Here is a 15,729-nt window from a genome sequence, read left to right as displayed (position 1 = left end):
AGAGTTGTTTTTGCATATAGTTCAGTTTGTGGATTTGCGTTGAGCTCAGGGAAAATAATGTCCGTTACTGTTTTAGGCAATGTCATGTTATGAGCCCTGAGTTAAGGGAGTTTTGTGGATCAGATCCTGAGTCAAATAGGAGATATGCATTCTACATTATATACAACATTTTACTATGTCACTTAGTGACAAGTAAAAGAGAATATTAAGTTGATTACAGATCTGAACTGTTGAGCACACAAGAAATTGCATTTTTTTTTAAATCGATAGCAACAACTTTTGCTAGTTTATCCATTTCCTTTCAGATTTCTATTTCTGGTTGCTTGGTAAAGTTGGTTTCAGGCTAGGATAATTCTGCAGCAGAGGGCAAATCAATTAGTCACTTCCAGGATGGACTCCAATGTAGAGGGTGGAGAGGAGCGCACGATCCGACAGGAGCAAGGAGAGGACCCAAATCAAAAATATAAACTTTAATGTGTCATAAGACCTAAAATCCAACGCGTTTCGAACGCTTGTGCGTTCTTTATCAAGGTGATAAAGAACGCACGAGCATTCGAAACGCGTTGGATTTTAGGTCTTATGACACATTAAAGTTTATATTTTTGATTTGGGTCCTCTCCTTGCTCCTGTTGCATCGTGCGCTCCTCTCCACCCTCTGCATCCACTATTACTGGAAGCTGCACATCCTGCCAGCCACACTGAGGAACTGTGAGTACATTATTGCTACAGGGGTACTTCCAATGAGACCGATCGTGGGGGGGCCATTCCTACCCATTACCTGTCTTCAGGAGGTTCGTTAACCCATTATTGCTAGCCACTACTTCAACTCACCATTATTGTTTCTGGATTATCCTTGGATACTGGCTTTGGCTATTATTGGTTATTATACCTTGCATTTGAGCGCTTCTTTATCTCTATCTACCTGGACCCCAATGTATTAACCCTTCATAAGGATTACAGATAAATTATACGTATCACTGTACAGTATTTGCTTGTTACGTTGCAACTTTGCTGTTTAAACTTTACACCACTTGGCTTTGAACAAAACATGTATTCCGAACTGTAGGTGTACTTATTTGCATATGGAAAATTTTCAAATAACGGTGTGCCTGATGACCAGAGGTCCCTGATCAGTGCTCAGAACTTTGGGTATCCTTGAGGGTAGGCTGAGTCCTACACTCGACCCTTAGGACTACCTACGACAAAGGTTACACTAACCAGGCACACAACAACAGGAATTCAAACACAAGGACAAATACAAAATACAGGGAATGGCTTGGGGGCAACTACTCAAAGAAATAGTGTTATCACAGTCCTTGTAATGGCTCCAGATGAGCCTGAATCTATAAACCCACCCACAGGCCTTGGGTGACTTCGCAGGGGTTCCACAGAACAAAGTACTGGGAAGAAACTAATAACCACCGGGCTACTTGCTTGGTATGGTGGAGATCATCATACACAGCAGCTGGATGCCCCCAAAAGTACTTCTGGAGGCCACCAACAGCTTGACTCTCCAGGCAGCTTTCCTTCAAGTGATGAGAGGGTGCCCTGGGGTCTCCTGCAGATGTGGCTCACCCCTATGATCCAGCATTCCAAATAGTTTTGGCCGACGTTGCACACACAGACCGCAAATCCACCGGATGTTCCAGACCCCTGCTCTGGCTCTAATCCGTTCCCTTCTGCTGGCTCCCTGTCAGATGTTTCTTTACAGGAGCTCTGCCAGTCCACTGTCAGCACACTGAGCTCTCTCCAGGATAACTAACTTGAGGATGGGGAGGAGTATTTATACCCCTGTCCCAATCGGGGAGATGCCAGCTAGTCTGAATATAAACAATAGCCCATGTCTCTGTACACGGCCCCATGCCCGGTTGATGAGATTATGGGGGTTGAAGGTAGGCCAAAAAGCCCAAAATGGCATGCGCAAATATGATCATCCCAATCCTTAGTATAGTCCACAGGATGTAGGTAGGTATGGAAAAATGCCCATACATGGACTTACCTCTCCCCAGGCATACACTGCCTGGACTCTGCACTCCTGGCTCACCGACCCGGCTTACCTCTGACCTTCCGCATCTCTCCAAAACCGACCACGGCTTACGGACCTCTACGCTCCTACTGGCTCCAACCCCTGACCACGGCTAAATAGACACTGACCATTCTATCGGCTCCTACCTCAGACCTCGGCAAGTACCTGACAATTCTTCTCTCTCCAATCCTGACCTGGCTGCCTGACCATCCGCACTCCAGATGTGCCCCAGTGGCTGTGGATGGCGTTTATACCCATTCCCACCTCAGTACCGAGATCCTGCCTTGTTTATGGTGAGCACAGCATTACAACAGCCAAGACAGACCACCAGGGGGACTAGCAAACCAAATGACTAAACATTAACTCGCACTATGGGACCAACTTAAATATAAATATAGATTTACTAATAAAAATTCTAGTATGTTCCCGCTTTTCTATAATCCCCAGTTTTCCCTAAGACTGTAAGAAGGCGGATTTGCAGCATGGAAGTGAGGAGGGATAACTTGGATCAGACACATGATATCCGATAAAGAGATTACGGGTTTTCCTGACCTTCAAGAGAAGGCTGATCTACAGCCTGGAGAGGTTTTTTATATATCTCCAGTTAAAACATTTTATTAACAAAGCATATAAGCACATCTCTGGCGGTTACAGCCTATTTTGAAGTGCTCTATAATTCAAGATATCTAGACAAAGGTCACATCTCAATTATCTATCAACTTCTGTTAGACATAGATTTTAATATAAAGACTATATACATGCAAAGGTGGGAAGAGGAAATAGAAGTCCTTGAGGTTGAGGTATGGTCCGATATATGCAAGGCAGCGGCTTCCTGCTCCATATGTACGACCATAAAGGAAAATACAGGTGCGCCGACGAGTATTCTAAAACTTGCCTTGGAAATTCTGGGGCAATATCCAGGTAATGCTGCCATCATTTCAGTGAAATTTCTGCAGACAGACTAATGGCCCATTGGATTAACACCGCGGGGGTCCCTGGTAGTCCCATTCAAACTGAATGGGACTGCCTGGGACCCCTGCTGTGTTAATCCGATGGGCCATTAGTTTTTCTGCAGAAATGTCACAGAAAATGTTGCGGTATTGTTGGTGATTGCCCCAGATTTTCCAAGGCAAGTTTAAGAATACTCGTCGGCACACCTGTACATATAAATTATTGTGTCGCTGGTACCTAACGCCAGGGTTTGTTGCTGCGCCCTCCTGCATCCAGTCCCCCAGTGCACGCGCCCTTCTTACCTGCCTGTCGGTGTCAGTGGGGTCATGTGACTCGACGACACGTGACTTGATGTCACGTGATGCGTTGCCATGGCAACGGGGCTCAACGTGGGGTCATGTGACATCACATGACCCCACTGCATTGCCATGTCAACGCGTCATCTGAAGCTGGCTGAACATCAGTAAATTTAGTTGCAAAGGCCTCACGCGATCCACCGGCATTTAATTTAAATGCATTGGGGAAGAGTGCAGGGCCTCTGCAACCGCCGCGCTCCCCCAAGAAAATTCTGCACCCCCCCTGGGGGGCACGACCCCCAATTTGCACACCCCTGCCTTATGCCAATACGATTACATGCTATCAATGCGGCCTAAAGAAACAGGTAGTGTTCTGAGGCAGCATAGTACACATGAAAAATTATAAGAGGTGACCTAAGAAAGGGAATAAGAGAGAGAGAGACATAAAACTTGGAATAGAGGGAGGACAGCTTGAATTCGTTCCGGGGTCTTGAAAACAGCAAAGATTGCAGAAGGGCTTACTAGGCATGTATTTAGGGTGCATAGCAGGACTAAATGCTACGGATGTGTTACTGTACATACAGTGTTTTATGTTTGCTTTTTCTACTTGTCATAGAGATCTTCATGAAGAATAAAAAGAGACCAGAACAACTATGTAATACATCTCTATGCATTCCCACATTCCAGTATGAAATAAAGATATTGAATATTTTTTAAAGATTTCTTATTGCATAGATGTAGACTTTTAAGATTTGGAGTCTATATTTTAAAATGTGGATGGCCTTTAACAGATCTCTATAGCACAGAAGTGATGTTTGGTCAGATTAATAATAGGGAATACAGTGGCGAGAAAGTTTGTGAACCACTTAGGATTTTCAAATATTTCACATATTTCAAACCTAAAATGTTATTAGATCTTAATCTAAGTCCTAGTAATAAATAAAGATAACCTGATCAAACAAATGACACAAAAAAATGATACTTTTAAAACATTTATTTACCATAAATGATTCAAGATTCAATATCCATGTGTGAAAAAGTATGGGAACCTTTAGATTCAGTGCCCGGTGGCAGCCCCTTGAGCAGCAATAACTTCAACTAAGCATTTCCTGTAACTGCTGGTCAGTCTCTAACATTTATATTGGGTGGGGTCTCCCACACTCACACCTGGAGATCTACCTAATTATTTAAACATCTGATTTCAATTATCCCCTTTAATTTAGCTGATAAAACCAGGGTTACACTTTCTTTTTCACATGCCTTTACTCCTAATTACTCATTGTTTGTCTAATTCCTACATCGTGTTGTTTCAAAAGACATGGAATTGGTTAATATAAACCCCATTGAATATTTGTAACGCTTGCGCTACCCACAAACAAGGCAAGACCCCGGTACTGAGGTGGGACGGTACAAAGCCACACACGCACAGCAGCGGAAGCGTGCCTGGAAGGCGGATTGTCCAGCGTTGCCGGGTATGGCTTGGGGAGAGAGAGGGTTAATCGGTATACTTGCAGGTCCTGGGATTGGAGAGAGTAGAATCGTAGACGTCCGTTAGCCGGGGTCTGGGATTATAGATGGTAGGATGGTCCAGGTCCGTTTAGCCGTGATCAGGGGTTGGAGAATTTTTATTTATTTATTTATTTATTTATAAAATATTTTTACCAGGAAGTAATACATTGAGAGTTACCTCTCATTTTCAAGTATGTCCTGGGCACAGAGTAAAACAAATAATACATGGTTACAAGTATAGTTACATAAATGAACAGGGTATACATTATATACAAGACATTGCGTGCACAGTTAAAGAAAATATATATTATGAGCGTATGAAACAGTTACAGACCAGGTTAAAATGTGAGACAGCCTTAGATTTGAAAGAACTTAAACTGGTGGTGGATGTGAGGGTCTCTGGTAGGTTGTTCCAGTTTTGGGGTGCACGGTAGGAGAAGGAGGAACGTCCGGATACTTTGTTGAGCCTTGGGACCATGAACAGTCTTTTGGAGTCTGATCTCAGGTGATAAGTGCTGCAAGTGGTAGGGGTGAGGAGCTTGTTCAGGTACCTGGGTAGCTTGCCCATGAAGAATTTAAAGGCAAGACAGGAAAGGTGAACTTTGCGCCTAGACTCTAGTGTTGACCAATCTAGTTCTTTGAGCATTTCGCAGTGATGTGTGTTGTAGTTGCATTGGAGAACAAAACGACAAATTGAATTGTAGAGGGTGTCAAGTTTGCTAAGGTGGGTTTGAGGTGCCGAGCCATATACTATGTCTCCATAGTCAATAATTGGCATTAGCATCTGCTGTGCGATACGCTTTCTGACCAGGAGACTTAGGGAGGATTTGTTCCTGTAAAGTACCCCTAGTTTGGCATAGGTCTTGGTTGTCAGGGTATCAATGTGCATCCCGAATGTTAAGTGGGAGTCAAACCATAAGCCCAGGTATTTAAAACTAGTGACAGGTGTTAGGGTGGTTCTAATCAGGAGCTCAGACACTGGGAGCTTTACAAATTTAGTCTTGGTCCCAAATACCATTGTTACAGTCTTGTCAGTGTTTAAAAACAGTTTGTTTTGGGAAATCCAATTTTCGAGTCTCAAAAAGTCAGACTGAAGTATGTGTTGAAGGTCAGAGAGGCTATGGCTGTGTGCATATAGGATTGTGTCATCTGCATACATGTGTATTGAGGCTTCCTTACAAGCTGTGGGAAGATCATTAATGAACACTGAGAAGAGTAGGGGGCCCAGAATAGAGCCTTGCGGGACACCACAGGTGATATCCAGGGGGTTGGAGTTAGAGCCTGAGATGGACACATGTTGGGATCTTCCTGATAGGTAGGACTGAAACCAGCTTAAAGCATGCTTCCCTATTCCAGAGCTCTGGAGTTTGTTAAGCAGCATAGCATGATCAACTGTGTCAAAAGCCTTTGCAAAATCTAGGAATACTGCACCAGTGAGTTGACCCCGTTCCATTCCACACTGGATTTCATTGCAAACATTTAGCAGGGTAGTTACGGTGGAGTGTTTGGGACGAAACCCAGATTGGAATTGGCTAGGGAAATTTGTCTTGGTATAGAAATCGCTTAGTCGCCGTAGTCGAGGGTAAGCCGAGGTCAATATCCAGAGGGGTTCACTTACAAGCCGGGTCGGTACACAAGAGGTTAATCTGAAAGACAAGACTGGAACAAGGCAAGGCACAACTGTACGAAGCAGCGAGGCTACACCGAATTATGCTGAGCACTGACTGAGAGCAGGAACAGGGTATATGTAGACAGACAGGGGGTGAAGCGGGGGTGCGTCCCCAGCGGAAGCTAGGATAGGCTGCAAGAGACAAAAGGCATAAATGATGCTTGACACGCAGCTGGGGATCGTTGCACATCGTCAAGTCGCCCAGCCAAATTCCGTGGCAGGGGCTGAAGAGCTGCGGGTGCGTGCGCGCTCTGTAATCAGAGCGGTGTTGCGCGCATGGACAGAGAGTGGAGCAGCGGAGTAGCCGCAGCACTAGGTAAGGAGGGAACACGTCGCAAAGGATTATTCCTTACAATATCGCAATAAAAATAATAATAAAAGTCGCAATATTCCTTACAATATTTAAGAAAAGACTGGTTTTGATTCAAGAAGGTTATCATGAAAAACGATGGAATCCCGAGGGCAGTACAAACTACATAGGGCCATCTCTTAAGGTTGGAGGACAGGAGCTTTCACCAGCTACAAAGGAAAGGGTTCTTTAAAGTAAGGGCAGTAAAAATTTGGAATTCATTACTTATAGAGACTGTGATGGCAGATACAGTAGATATGTTAAAAAACAAGTTGGACATCTTTTTTTGGACAGGAAAGGTAAACAGGAATATACCAAATAAGTAAACAAGGGAAGGATGTTGATCCAGGGAGAAATCTGATTGCCATTATTTGAGTCAGGAAGGAATTTCATTCTCCCCTTATGATATACATCATTGGATGATGTTTCACTGGGGTTTTTTGTTTGCCTGCCTCTGGATCAAAATACTTTTAATAAAAAAATGATGTAAATACAAATATAGGTTAAGTATCTGTCGTCTAAATTTAGCATAGGATGAACTTGATGAACATATGTCTTTTTTCAACCTCATTTACCATGTAATTATGTAACAATTTTGCATCATAGTGAATTAAAAAGTGTACATATGCATTTTTAAATGTGTCAAGGCAACGTTTTAAAAAGGATATATGGGGTAATTCTACAGATGTATCAGACATCATTTCCCCCGTTAACACAAAATAATAAAAGGAAAAAAGTGTTAACATGCATGCATTGAGGTGATAACACACTCATTAACATGGTTTTCAATGGCGCATGCGTTAATATAACATTAAATATCGCGTTGGTGTTCGTGCAATGCTGCACATCAACGGGTGCGATAACGTCTGCTTTAGCTGTATATACAGTACTCCAAAGTGGCTGGTCCTGTAGTTTTTGGCCCAAAACCCCCACTGACATCAGGGGGTTTCGGCCGAAAACGTCTTGAACGGCCACTTCTGAGTATTAGAATTACCTCCATAATCTGCCTTTAATAAGAACTTAAATTCATTATAGTCTACAGAAGTAACAGCCAAATGATTGGGGCTCAATATAGGCTATTATTAGAAAGCAGGTGAGAAGACAGAAGGGCATCAGGGTGCCTAGTGGTAGAAGACATAATGGGTCTGAGGACAATCACCACTAAGCATCAGGCATACTTTATGAATAATGTTTTGAAGATGGCCCAAACAATAGTTTCTTCCACTAAGTCACCTTTCTTACACATGTAGCCTCGGTGTCCTCTGGCTCCCAGAGACCCCCTCTCTAGTCAGCCGAGCGGTCGCGGGTCCCGCCGGAGACAGCGATGGGCCCGCCGGCTGCTTGCAAAGGTGGGGGCCAGTGCAGGGAGCACTCGGCGTCCCTGGAGCCTCGGCGGCGTACCCGGCTAGTGGGGGCCGCCATGACGGGTTGCGCGAGCGTGCGCGTGATACCGCATGCGCAGGACTAGCCAGAATGTTGCAGCGGCCATTAGGGACTCGCGCATGCGCAGGGCAAGTGCGCACGCGGCCCCAATGCCATGACAGCCTTCCCAGGACTACAACTCCCATGGGGCATAGCGAGGCAGGCACCAGGTGCCTCATAGTGGCTAATGAGGGCCAAGGATTCTCAGCCCAAGCAGATAGATACATTTCGCGGGCTTTGGAGCAAGTTAGTTGGAGCTGGGAGCAGGAAGGGGAAGGAAGGGTGTAGGGAGCAAGTGGCTCCTACTCCAGGTAAGGTTCCCATATCCCAGGCAGACCCCAACTCCCCACTAGGTTAGTGGGTAAGTAATAAGGGATGGCCCCTAGGTTAGGGACTCTGCCCTTTGGTGTGTGTGGTGTGCAGTCTTGTCAGTGTCACGGCTGTCCATGCTGTGAGGGCTGACAAGAAGGCATCGTGTGTGTCTGCAGCACGTTCGCTGCAGGTATCACGTAGGTTGCAGTGCGTTGCTGCAGGTACTGTGAGGATTGGTTAGCAGTCAGGACCGGGAAGAGCTAGAGGAACGGATTAGGCCAGTACCCCCTAGGCCCCAGATAGGTCTTCACTCCCCAGCTTGTGGTGCTACAGGGACAGGCCCTAGGTTAGGGACCCTGTCACGGTAGTACTAGTGTTAGATAGGGACACAGCGGATGCTGCGCTCCCCGAGAAGAGACTTGGGCTCAAGTCTGTGCCTAAAAGACAGAGACTATCTCCAGGGTGGGATCGCCCCTGGCGGGCTCTGTGCGAGGCAACATCGGATCAGACGGGATCACCAAGTGGCAGATCCTTTTCGATCTGCAGGAGCGCTCGGCAGGTATCTTCCTATGTGCACCAACGTATCCTAACATATCACAACTACACATAGTGGCAGCGCTGACCACGGGACAAGGGGGTTGGGCTGTGGACACAGTGTGGGGATACACGGTGACTGTGGAGTTACTCCCTAGGGGGAATGTTATAAGTGTGTGTTATTGCCTGCATATATATTCTGCGTTACAGTAAACTGGTTATATACATCCCTGAGTATGTGGTTATTGTATATGCGGGTCCTGTGTAGGTAACCTTCTACATCCCTAGAACCCTACACAGGTGGAGGCGCTGAAACCGAGAACGTCTCAGAGGATTCACCCCAGGCTCTCACTGGTGGAGGCTCAGACCTCCTGTGAGCCTGACAGGTATACTGCACCACACCTGGTAACATATAGGTTCCCCTTACCTACGCCATATATGCGATTGGGTGGGGGGGGAATACCCGTTACACACAAATAGCTAAATCGAACATGTGCCCTGAATGAAGTAATATCATGGCATTTTCAGACATTGCTATAACTAAAACTGCCATCAGCGCCTGCAGTTTCATGCTAAATGTTCTGCTGCGTGATGTTGGTTTTCATGCAACATGATAAGATCTCAACGGACATGGTGTGTATGATGTCTTACTTTTGGATGTCTTCGTGAGTGTTTTACTTACTTTTATTGAAGAGGAGTTCAACATCTGACCTGCCTTCACTATTTCCCACAGTAAACACGCACGTATAATTTCCTGAAGCCACTTCGCTTCTCGCAATCCATAAAGATGCATTTCCGCTTGGCAAATTACTTAAAATTACTTTTACTGATGAGAACCCCTGTGCTGGCTGAGTGGCTGTATTAGAGGGTCCGTCAAATGTATAAATAGAAGCGTCGTTATATTTCCATTGCACAAAGATCTGACCAACATCATTCTCCTTAAGATTCAGTACAAAGCAGGGCACGACAATTTGCTCCTCACACCCATTGAATTTTATGGGATCTTGTTTTTGTAACTGTAACTGAGCCAGACCTGAAATAAAACAAAAAGAAAATAATTTGCTTTTCAATTATGAAAGTTTTAATATAAAGTGATATAGAAGATGGGTGGCTTACTGTACAAAAAAAGGAGTAATGTACAGTGGAATAAAAACATTCAGTTAGCCCAATGATCGTGTTGTTTGGAGAGATACGCATGGTCTCCTAAACTTATATTCAAATACATATATAAACACATTTCCACATTTGTCCGACAAAAGAACAGAAGCAGGGAGGGTGGTAAAAAATAATATAATAAATGGCTGGGGAATCTCCACAGTACTCTGACCATAACTCAAATGATGTTAAAAATATGTATATTTGTTGTAGTGATTCCAATGGAGCAGTAACCAGGGAGAATTATAAGGCAGCTCGGAGAAAGATCACAATGATTAAGAGCTTCAACAACTTATCCAAAGATATAACTATTTCACAATGGATCATTTGGTGGAATGTCAAATGGAAAGACCATTTAAAAGAAAAGAAACAAATCATCCCTTCAGTTCATGGGGAAATATTAATTTCACAAATACAAAAAGGAAAACATTTACTACACTGTATACATATATTTATTAACTGCATCACTGCCACGGGGTTAAGGTGGCAACAGCAAAAAAACCTATGGAAAGGTTAACCTATTCAAGTTTAACTACCCTCTACTGCCGGCCTCATTGGTTAACAACTTTATCAGCTGCATGTAAGTAACACATGGGGGACAGTTCTTTGCCATCTTGGTGTCGCTGACAGATAAATATGGTGTATATACCATGCAATTTATGTGTAAATACAGGCATACCTCGCTTTAAGGACACTCACTTTAAGTACACTCGCGAGTAAGTACATAGCGCCCAATAGGCAAACGGCAGCTCGCGCATGCGCCTGTCAGCACGTCCTGAATAGCAATACCGGCTCCCTACCTGTACCGAAGCTGTGCGCAAGCGGGGAGATTATAGAGCCTGTTACACATGCGTTATTTACATCCGTTATGCACGTATAGGACGATTGCAGTACAGTACATGCATCGATAAGTGGGAAAAGGTAGTGATTCACTTTAAGTACATTTTCGCTTTACATACATGCTCCGGTCCCATTGCGTATGTTAATGTGGGGTATGCCTGTATAGTGATGGAACACAGAAATGCAAATTCAGATATAAATATAAAAATATATAAATAAACATGTGCCAATAGAGATAATATTCAAACATATATGGGGACTGAATGAAACGTGCGTGACTAATGCACTTGAAACATGGGTCCCATTGAAGTTTTATGATTTTTTTTTGTTGAGTTCCACTTCATTTATCACACCTTTAATGTTTTTATTGCGATCCTTGAATCCACTCAATTTATATTTATATCAATATTAATGTTGAGCTTTTAAGGTGTATATACATATGCATGTGGCAATGAGGGGGTTACCACAAGATGCTGCTGCAAGATGTTCTTGTCTCCTGCAGGCTGCAGATTGCAGCGAGGGGTGAGCACATATCGCCCCAGGTACGCGCGTTTATCGCGGTTGCTTTGTTTGAATTTTATGGATTGTGTGCAATTATATGCAATGAAATTAATGAATTGTAACGTGTACAGTATTGTGCTACTGTGTCAATTTCAGGTGTTTAAAAGCCAGAACACTAAAATGCCATTTTATGCACTCGCCTGCACTTGCGTCTTAAGGTGGTACGGTTGGAAGAAATCCCGCGCCATCACATGGGTATTCCAAGGTATACACTGCGTGATGTCGTAAAATTATGGCTTCTGCATCTGTATGAAGGGGTTTGTCCGCATTAACATTATACCTACAGCATATAGCTGAGTGTGTTTATGGCCAAATTGCGCAAAGCTACTAGATATTCCAAGCACAGGCTGTGGGACATAAATCACTAACGTCTCTCTGCCTCTGCTCCCATTCCAGCAATTGACTCTAAAGAAAGGCTAATGAAAAGCAGGCGAATGCATAAGAGGGCGTGGGGAGGAGTTTCTCATCACTGCTCTACAACAAAAGGCTGCTTATTCTCTGCACATATGAAAGGGGAGGGCGGGGTGGAGAGAAAAAGTGACTGATCTTGTCAGGGGTGGGGTTTAAATACAGGAAACATATGTAACAAATAAAGATATGAATGGGTGTAATATTGTTTTCCATTCTCATAAACCTTGTAGCAGCATAGCTGCCATGCTGTTTCCTGCTTGCCCTGTGCTAGTTAGCCCCGCCCCCATAACAACTGACCACTTGAAACCATGTAGATAAGTGGGGAGCCCCTACTACTGCTTAATCTAATGTGTGGGCGGTGCTCTTGGGTAGATAGGGATAATAATAGCAAGAAGGAAAGTGACCCAAGTCAAGCACACGCTCTGATTGATAAATGATAGTAATTAAAAATAGTTTATTTCATACAACATACTAAAATATGGGGTGTTAAAATGACAAACTGAACGCGTATTGGATCTAGTGCTGAGTAGTCTGAGTGCTGAGTCCTCTGACATCCAGGGTTACTTTAGGTCAATTACCAGATGTTGTTTTCCCGATTGCCTATTGACTGAGTGAGGACGCTCTGAATTTACAGAATTCGTTGTTATCTTCATGTCGCGGAACAGCTTGCTGTATTAGGTAATCACTGTAGATACTGCTGATCCACGGAGAATAGCGACACTGTAACAACTATACCATATGTCAGAAACCACATAAAAATTCATGATATGCCATATTTTTTCGATAATCTTGGAGACTGGGCCACGTGGTTGCCACCACATATCTATGGCAGGGGCGCGCAAACTTATTTTGCTGCGCCTCCCTGCCTTGCTCCCTCTTCATTCCTGTGCCCCCCCCCTACCTCACGAGTGACGTCACATGACCATCGGCGTTACCAAGGCAACCGTGACGTCACACGACCCTGCGGCATCATTTGACGCCGCGTTGCCATGGTCACGTGTCCCAAGCTGGCTGAACCTCAGTAAGTAGAGGTTGCAGAGGCCTTGCACTGTCCCCCGGCATTTAATTTAAATGCCTTGGGTAAGAGCACAGGACCTCTGCAACCATCCGCGCCCCCCAATAAAAATCTCGCGTCCCCCAGTTTGTGCACTGCTGATCTAGTGGATGGTTTATTAATCTATTGCGTATAAATCTCACATTGTCTGTTTTCCTTTGTAGGAGAGCTACCCAGGGAGACGGGGCTATTGTTGCTCCCAGTGACTTACTTATGAGATCAAAAACTTGGTTCCAAAGACTCTTAATCCTCGTGCACTCCCCTCATATGTGATATAATGTGCCAATCTGGTCATAGCTCAAGACACTGTTTGGGGAATGCTGTTTGTTATATTTATTGACCTTGGTAGACATCTCATACCATCTAATCATCTTTAGATTTTTTTTATTATTATTAAGGTGTTGATGAATATTTTGGCAATGTTACCCCAGATCTCAGCCCATTCTTGTAGTTCTAATTCTTTTTCTGCCCTCTTTTTATTTTGTAATGTGGTGTCTTTCAAAGTCTCTTGTGAATGGGAATATGGTGAGGTAGAGGGAGGATATGAACTGTTTCTCTAGTCGATTAGAACTGAACGTTCTCTCAAACGGCGTGCTTTATTGAAGGGGGCCGACTTGAGTATTGATTTGAGAACATTTTTGATTTGTGCAAATCTTACAAAAGATTTATCGGTTATTTGGCATTATTCTTTTACATTTTAAAACGACCTTACTCTGGAGCCAGTCATGAGGTCCTGTGCTCAGTGGGAAGTTGTTTTTGGTCCACTAAGAGATTTGCTTGTTCTTATAACCTGGGGAGAAATCAGGGTTGCCTATTATTGGCAAAATGCCTGAGTAGCCCTGTCAGTCCTTTGCTTAGGCCCACTTTGTCCCATATGTTTAAGGAGTGTGCTGTTTTCAGTAATGCCTGAGGCAATTGTTTTCTTGTTTTTTTTTGAGAGCCACGTAATTATAGCTGTATTTAACGGGTTTGTGGCATGATTTTCTATTTCTACCCACCTGACAGTAGAGTCAAAGCATGGCAGGCTGCCAGCTGTGCAACCTGTGCAGCGTAGTAATACGACTGCAGACATGGGACAGCCATAGCTCCTTCTGCCCGCGGACGAACCAACACCATTTGGCTGATTCTCATCCGCTTTCCATTCCATGTGAAATCTGACATGTTTTTCTGTGGGTTCTCTATATCTTTGAATTTATCCGGTATGAGTAATGTTCTAAATAAGTAGAGAATTTTTGGGAAAGGGGTAATTTTTAAAGTGTAAATTCTACCTAACCACAAGATGGAGTATTTGGACCATGTTTTCAGGCTTTTCTTGAGTTTTTCGATAACATGTGGGTAGTTTGCCTGGTATAAAGAAGCAGGGTGTTAGTGATTTTGATTCCGAGAGATGTTATGGTTTCTTTCTGCCATTTAAAGCTAAAATTTGAAGTTGTAAGTCTGACTGAGTCAATTGGGAGGTTTATATTTAAAGCTTCGGATTAGCTAGTACTTCACCTTAAATCCATGGAAGAAAATATGTATCTATAGGCGCCTATTCAAACAATAACACTAAAAAAGGATATAAAAACCAAGCCTGTTGGACGATCAGGAAATGACTCCTCAGGGTGTGCTTAAAAAGAAGAAAGCACAATACATAGCGTGATACTGTTGTATAAAGGGACAAACAACACTAAAGACAACCTTGCTCATGACGTTGTGTTGAATCTGCTGCTGCAGACCTGGAGTAGCTGCGCGTCCCTTCCAGTGCGCTGTGGGAAACCATCTGCTCACACGCCGGCTGGCGTGCACACACCAACGGAGACGCCCAGGAGTATGCAGCCAACTTCACCGAGAGGGGATACTCTCTAATATATCCACTGCCTGCGTACAATATCCATCTGGTGAGTGGGCACTACATCAGTATCCACCGGTGTTGCAGTGTGCTTATACAATCATTTGTGTCCAATTGTTTTTATGTCTATGTATGCTTATGAATTTTGTTATTAAATGTTTTTATCTTTAATATTTTAATATTTTCACCTATTTGATCTCTCAGCTGTATGTTGTCTTTAGTGTTGTTTGTCCCTTTATACAACAGTATCACGCTATGTATTGTGCTTTCTTCTTTTTAAGCACACCCTGAGGAGTCATTTCCTGATCGTCCAACACGCTTGGTTTTTATATCCTTTTTTACTGTTATTGTTTGAATAGGCGCCTATAGATACATATTTTCTTCCATAATCTTGCTCTGACCAGGGGGGCAGTTTGTTGTATCACCAGGCAGCCCCTTATGTGTGAACCTTGGTCCACACCTTAGGTGTTTTAAACATTATATTACTATCTTTGTCAGTATTTAGCGCTACCTGTTCTGTTGTTTTTTCACCTTAAATCCAGATATTGTCTCAAAGTGTTCCAGTGTCGAGTGTAAATTGGGCAGTGAGATAAGGGGTTTGGTCAGGGTCAGGAGAATATAATCTGCAAACAAACTGAGTTTATATTCAAGCGTACCTAGCCTGATGCCTATAATATCCAGATTATTGCAAATCATGGCTGCCAAGGGTTCTACGGTGAGGGCGAATAGCAATGGGGATATGGGGCAGTCCTGCTTAATTCCATTTTTTATGAGGAATTGATCTGAAATATGTCCTGCATTATTAATAT

At 43.6% G+C, this 15,729-nt stretch overlaps 1 protein-coding gene across 4 annotated transcripts in view; it reads right to left on the bottom strand.

Moving 5' to 3' along the window:
• The window catches only part of CD47 (CD47 molecule), a 90,969-nt gene that overhangs the window by 55,345 nt on the left and 19,895 nt on the right, over window positions 1-15,729 (bottom strand). For all 4 annotated transcript variants that reach the window (XM_075590079.1, XM_075590080.1, XM_075590082.1 and 1 more), the window contains exon 2: window positions 9,751-10,101. In XM_075590079.1, the coding sequence (XP_075446194.1) occupies window positions 9,751-10,101 (351 nt within the window). The remainder of the gene's footprint in view (window positions 1-9,750; window positions 10,102-15,729) is intronic.

Source organism: Ascaphus truei, chromosome 3 (genome assembly GCF_040206685.1).
Source record: "Ascaphus truei isolate aAscTru1 chromosome 3, aAscTru1.hap1, whole genome shotgun sequence".
Lineage (NCBI taxonomy): Eukaryota > Metazoa > Chordata > Amphibia > Anura > Ascaphidae > Ascaphus > Ascaphus truei.
This window is presented reverse-complemented; position numbering and strand designations above follow the sequence as displayed.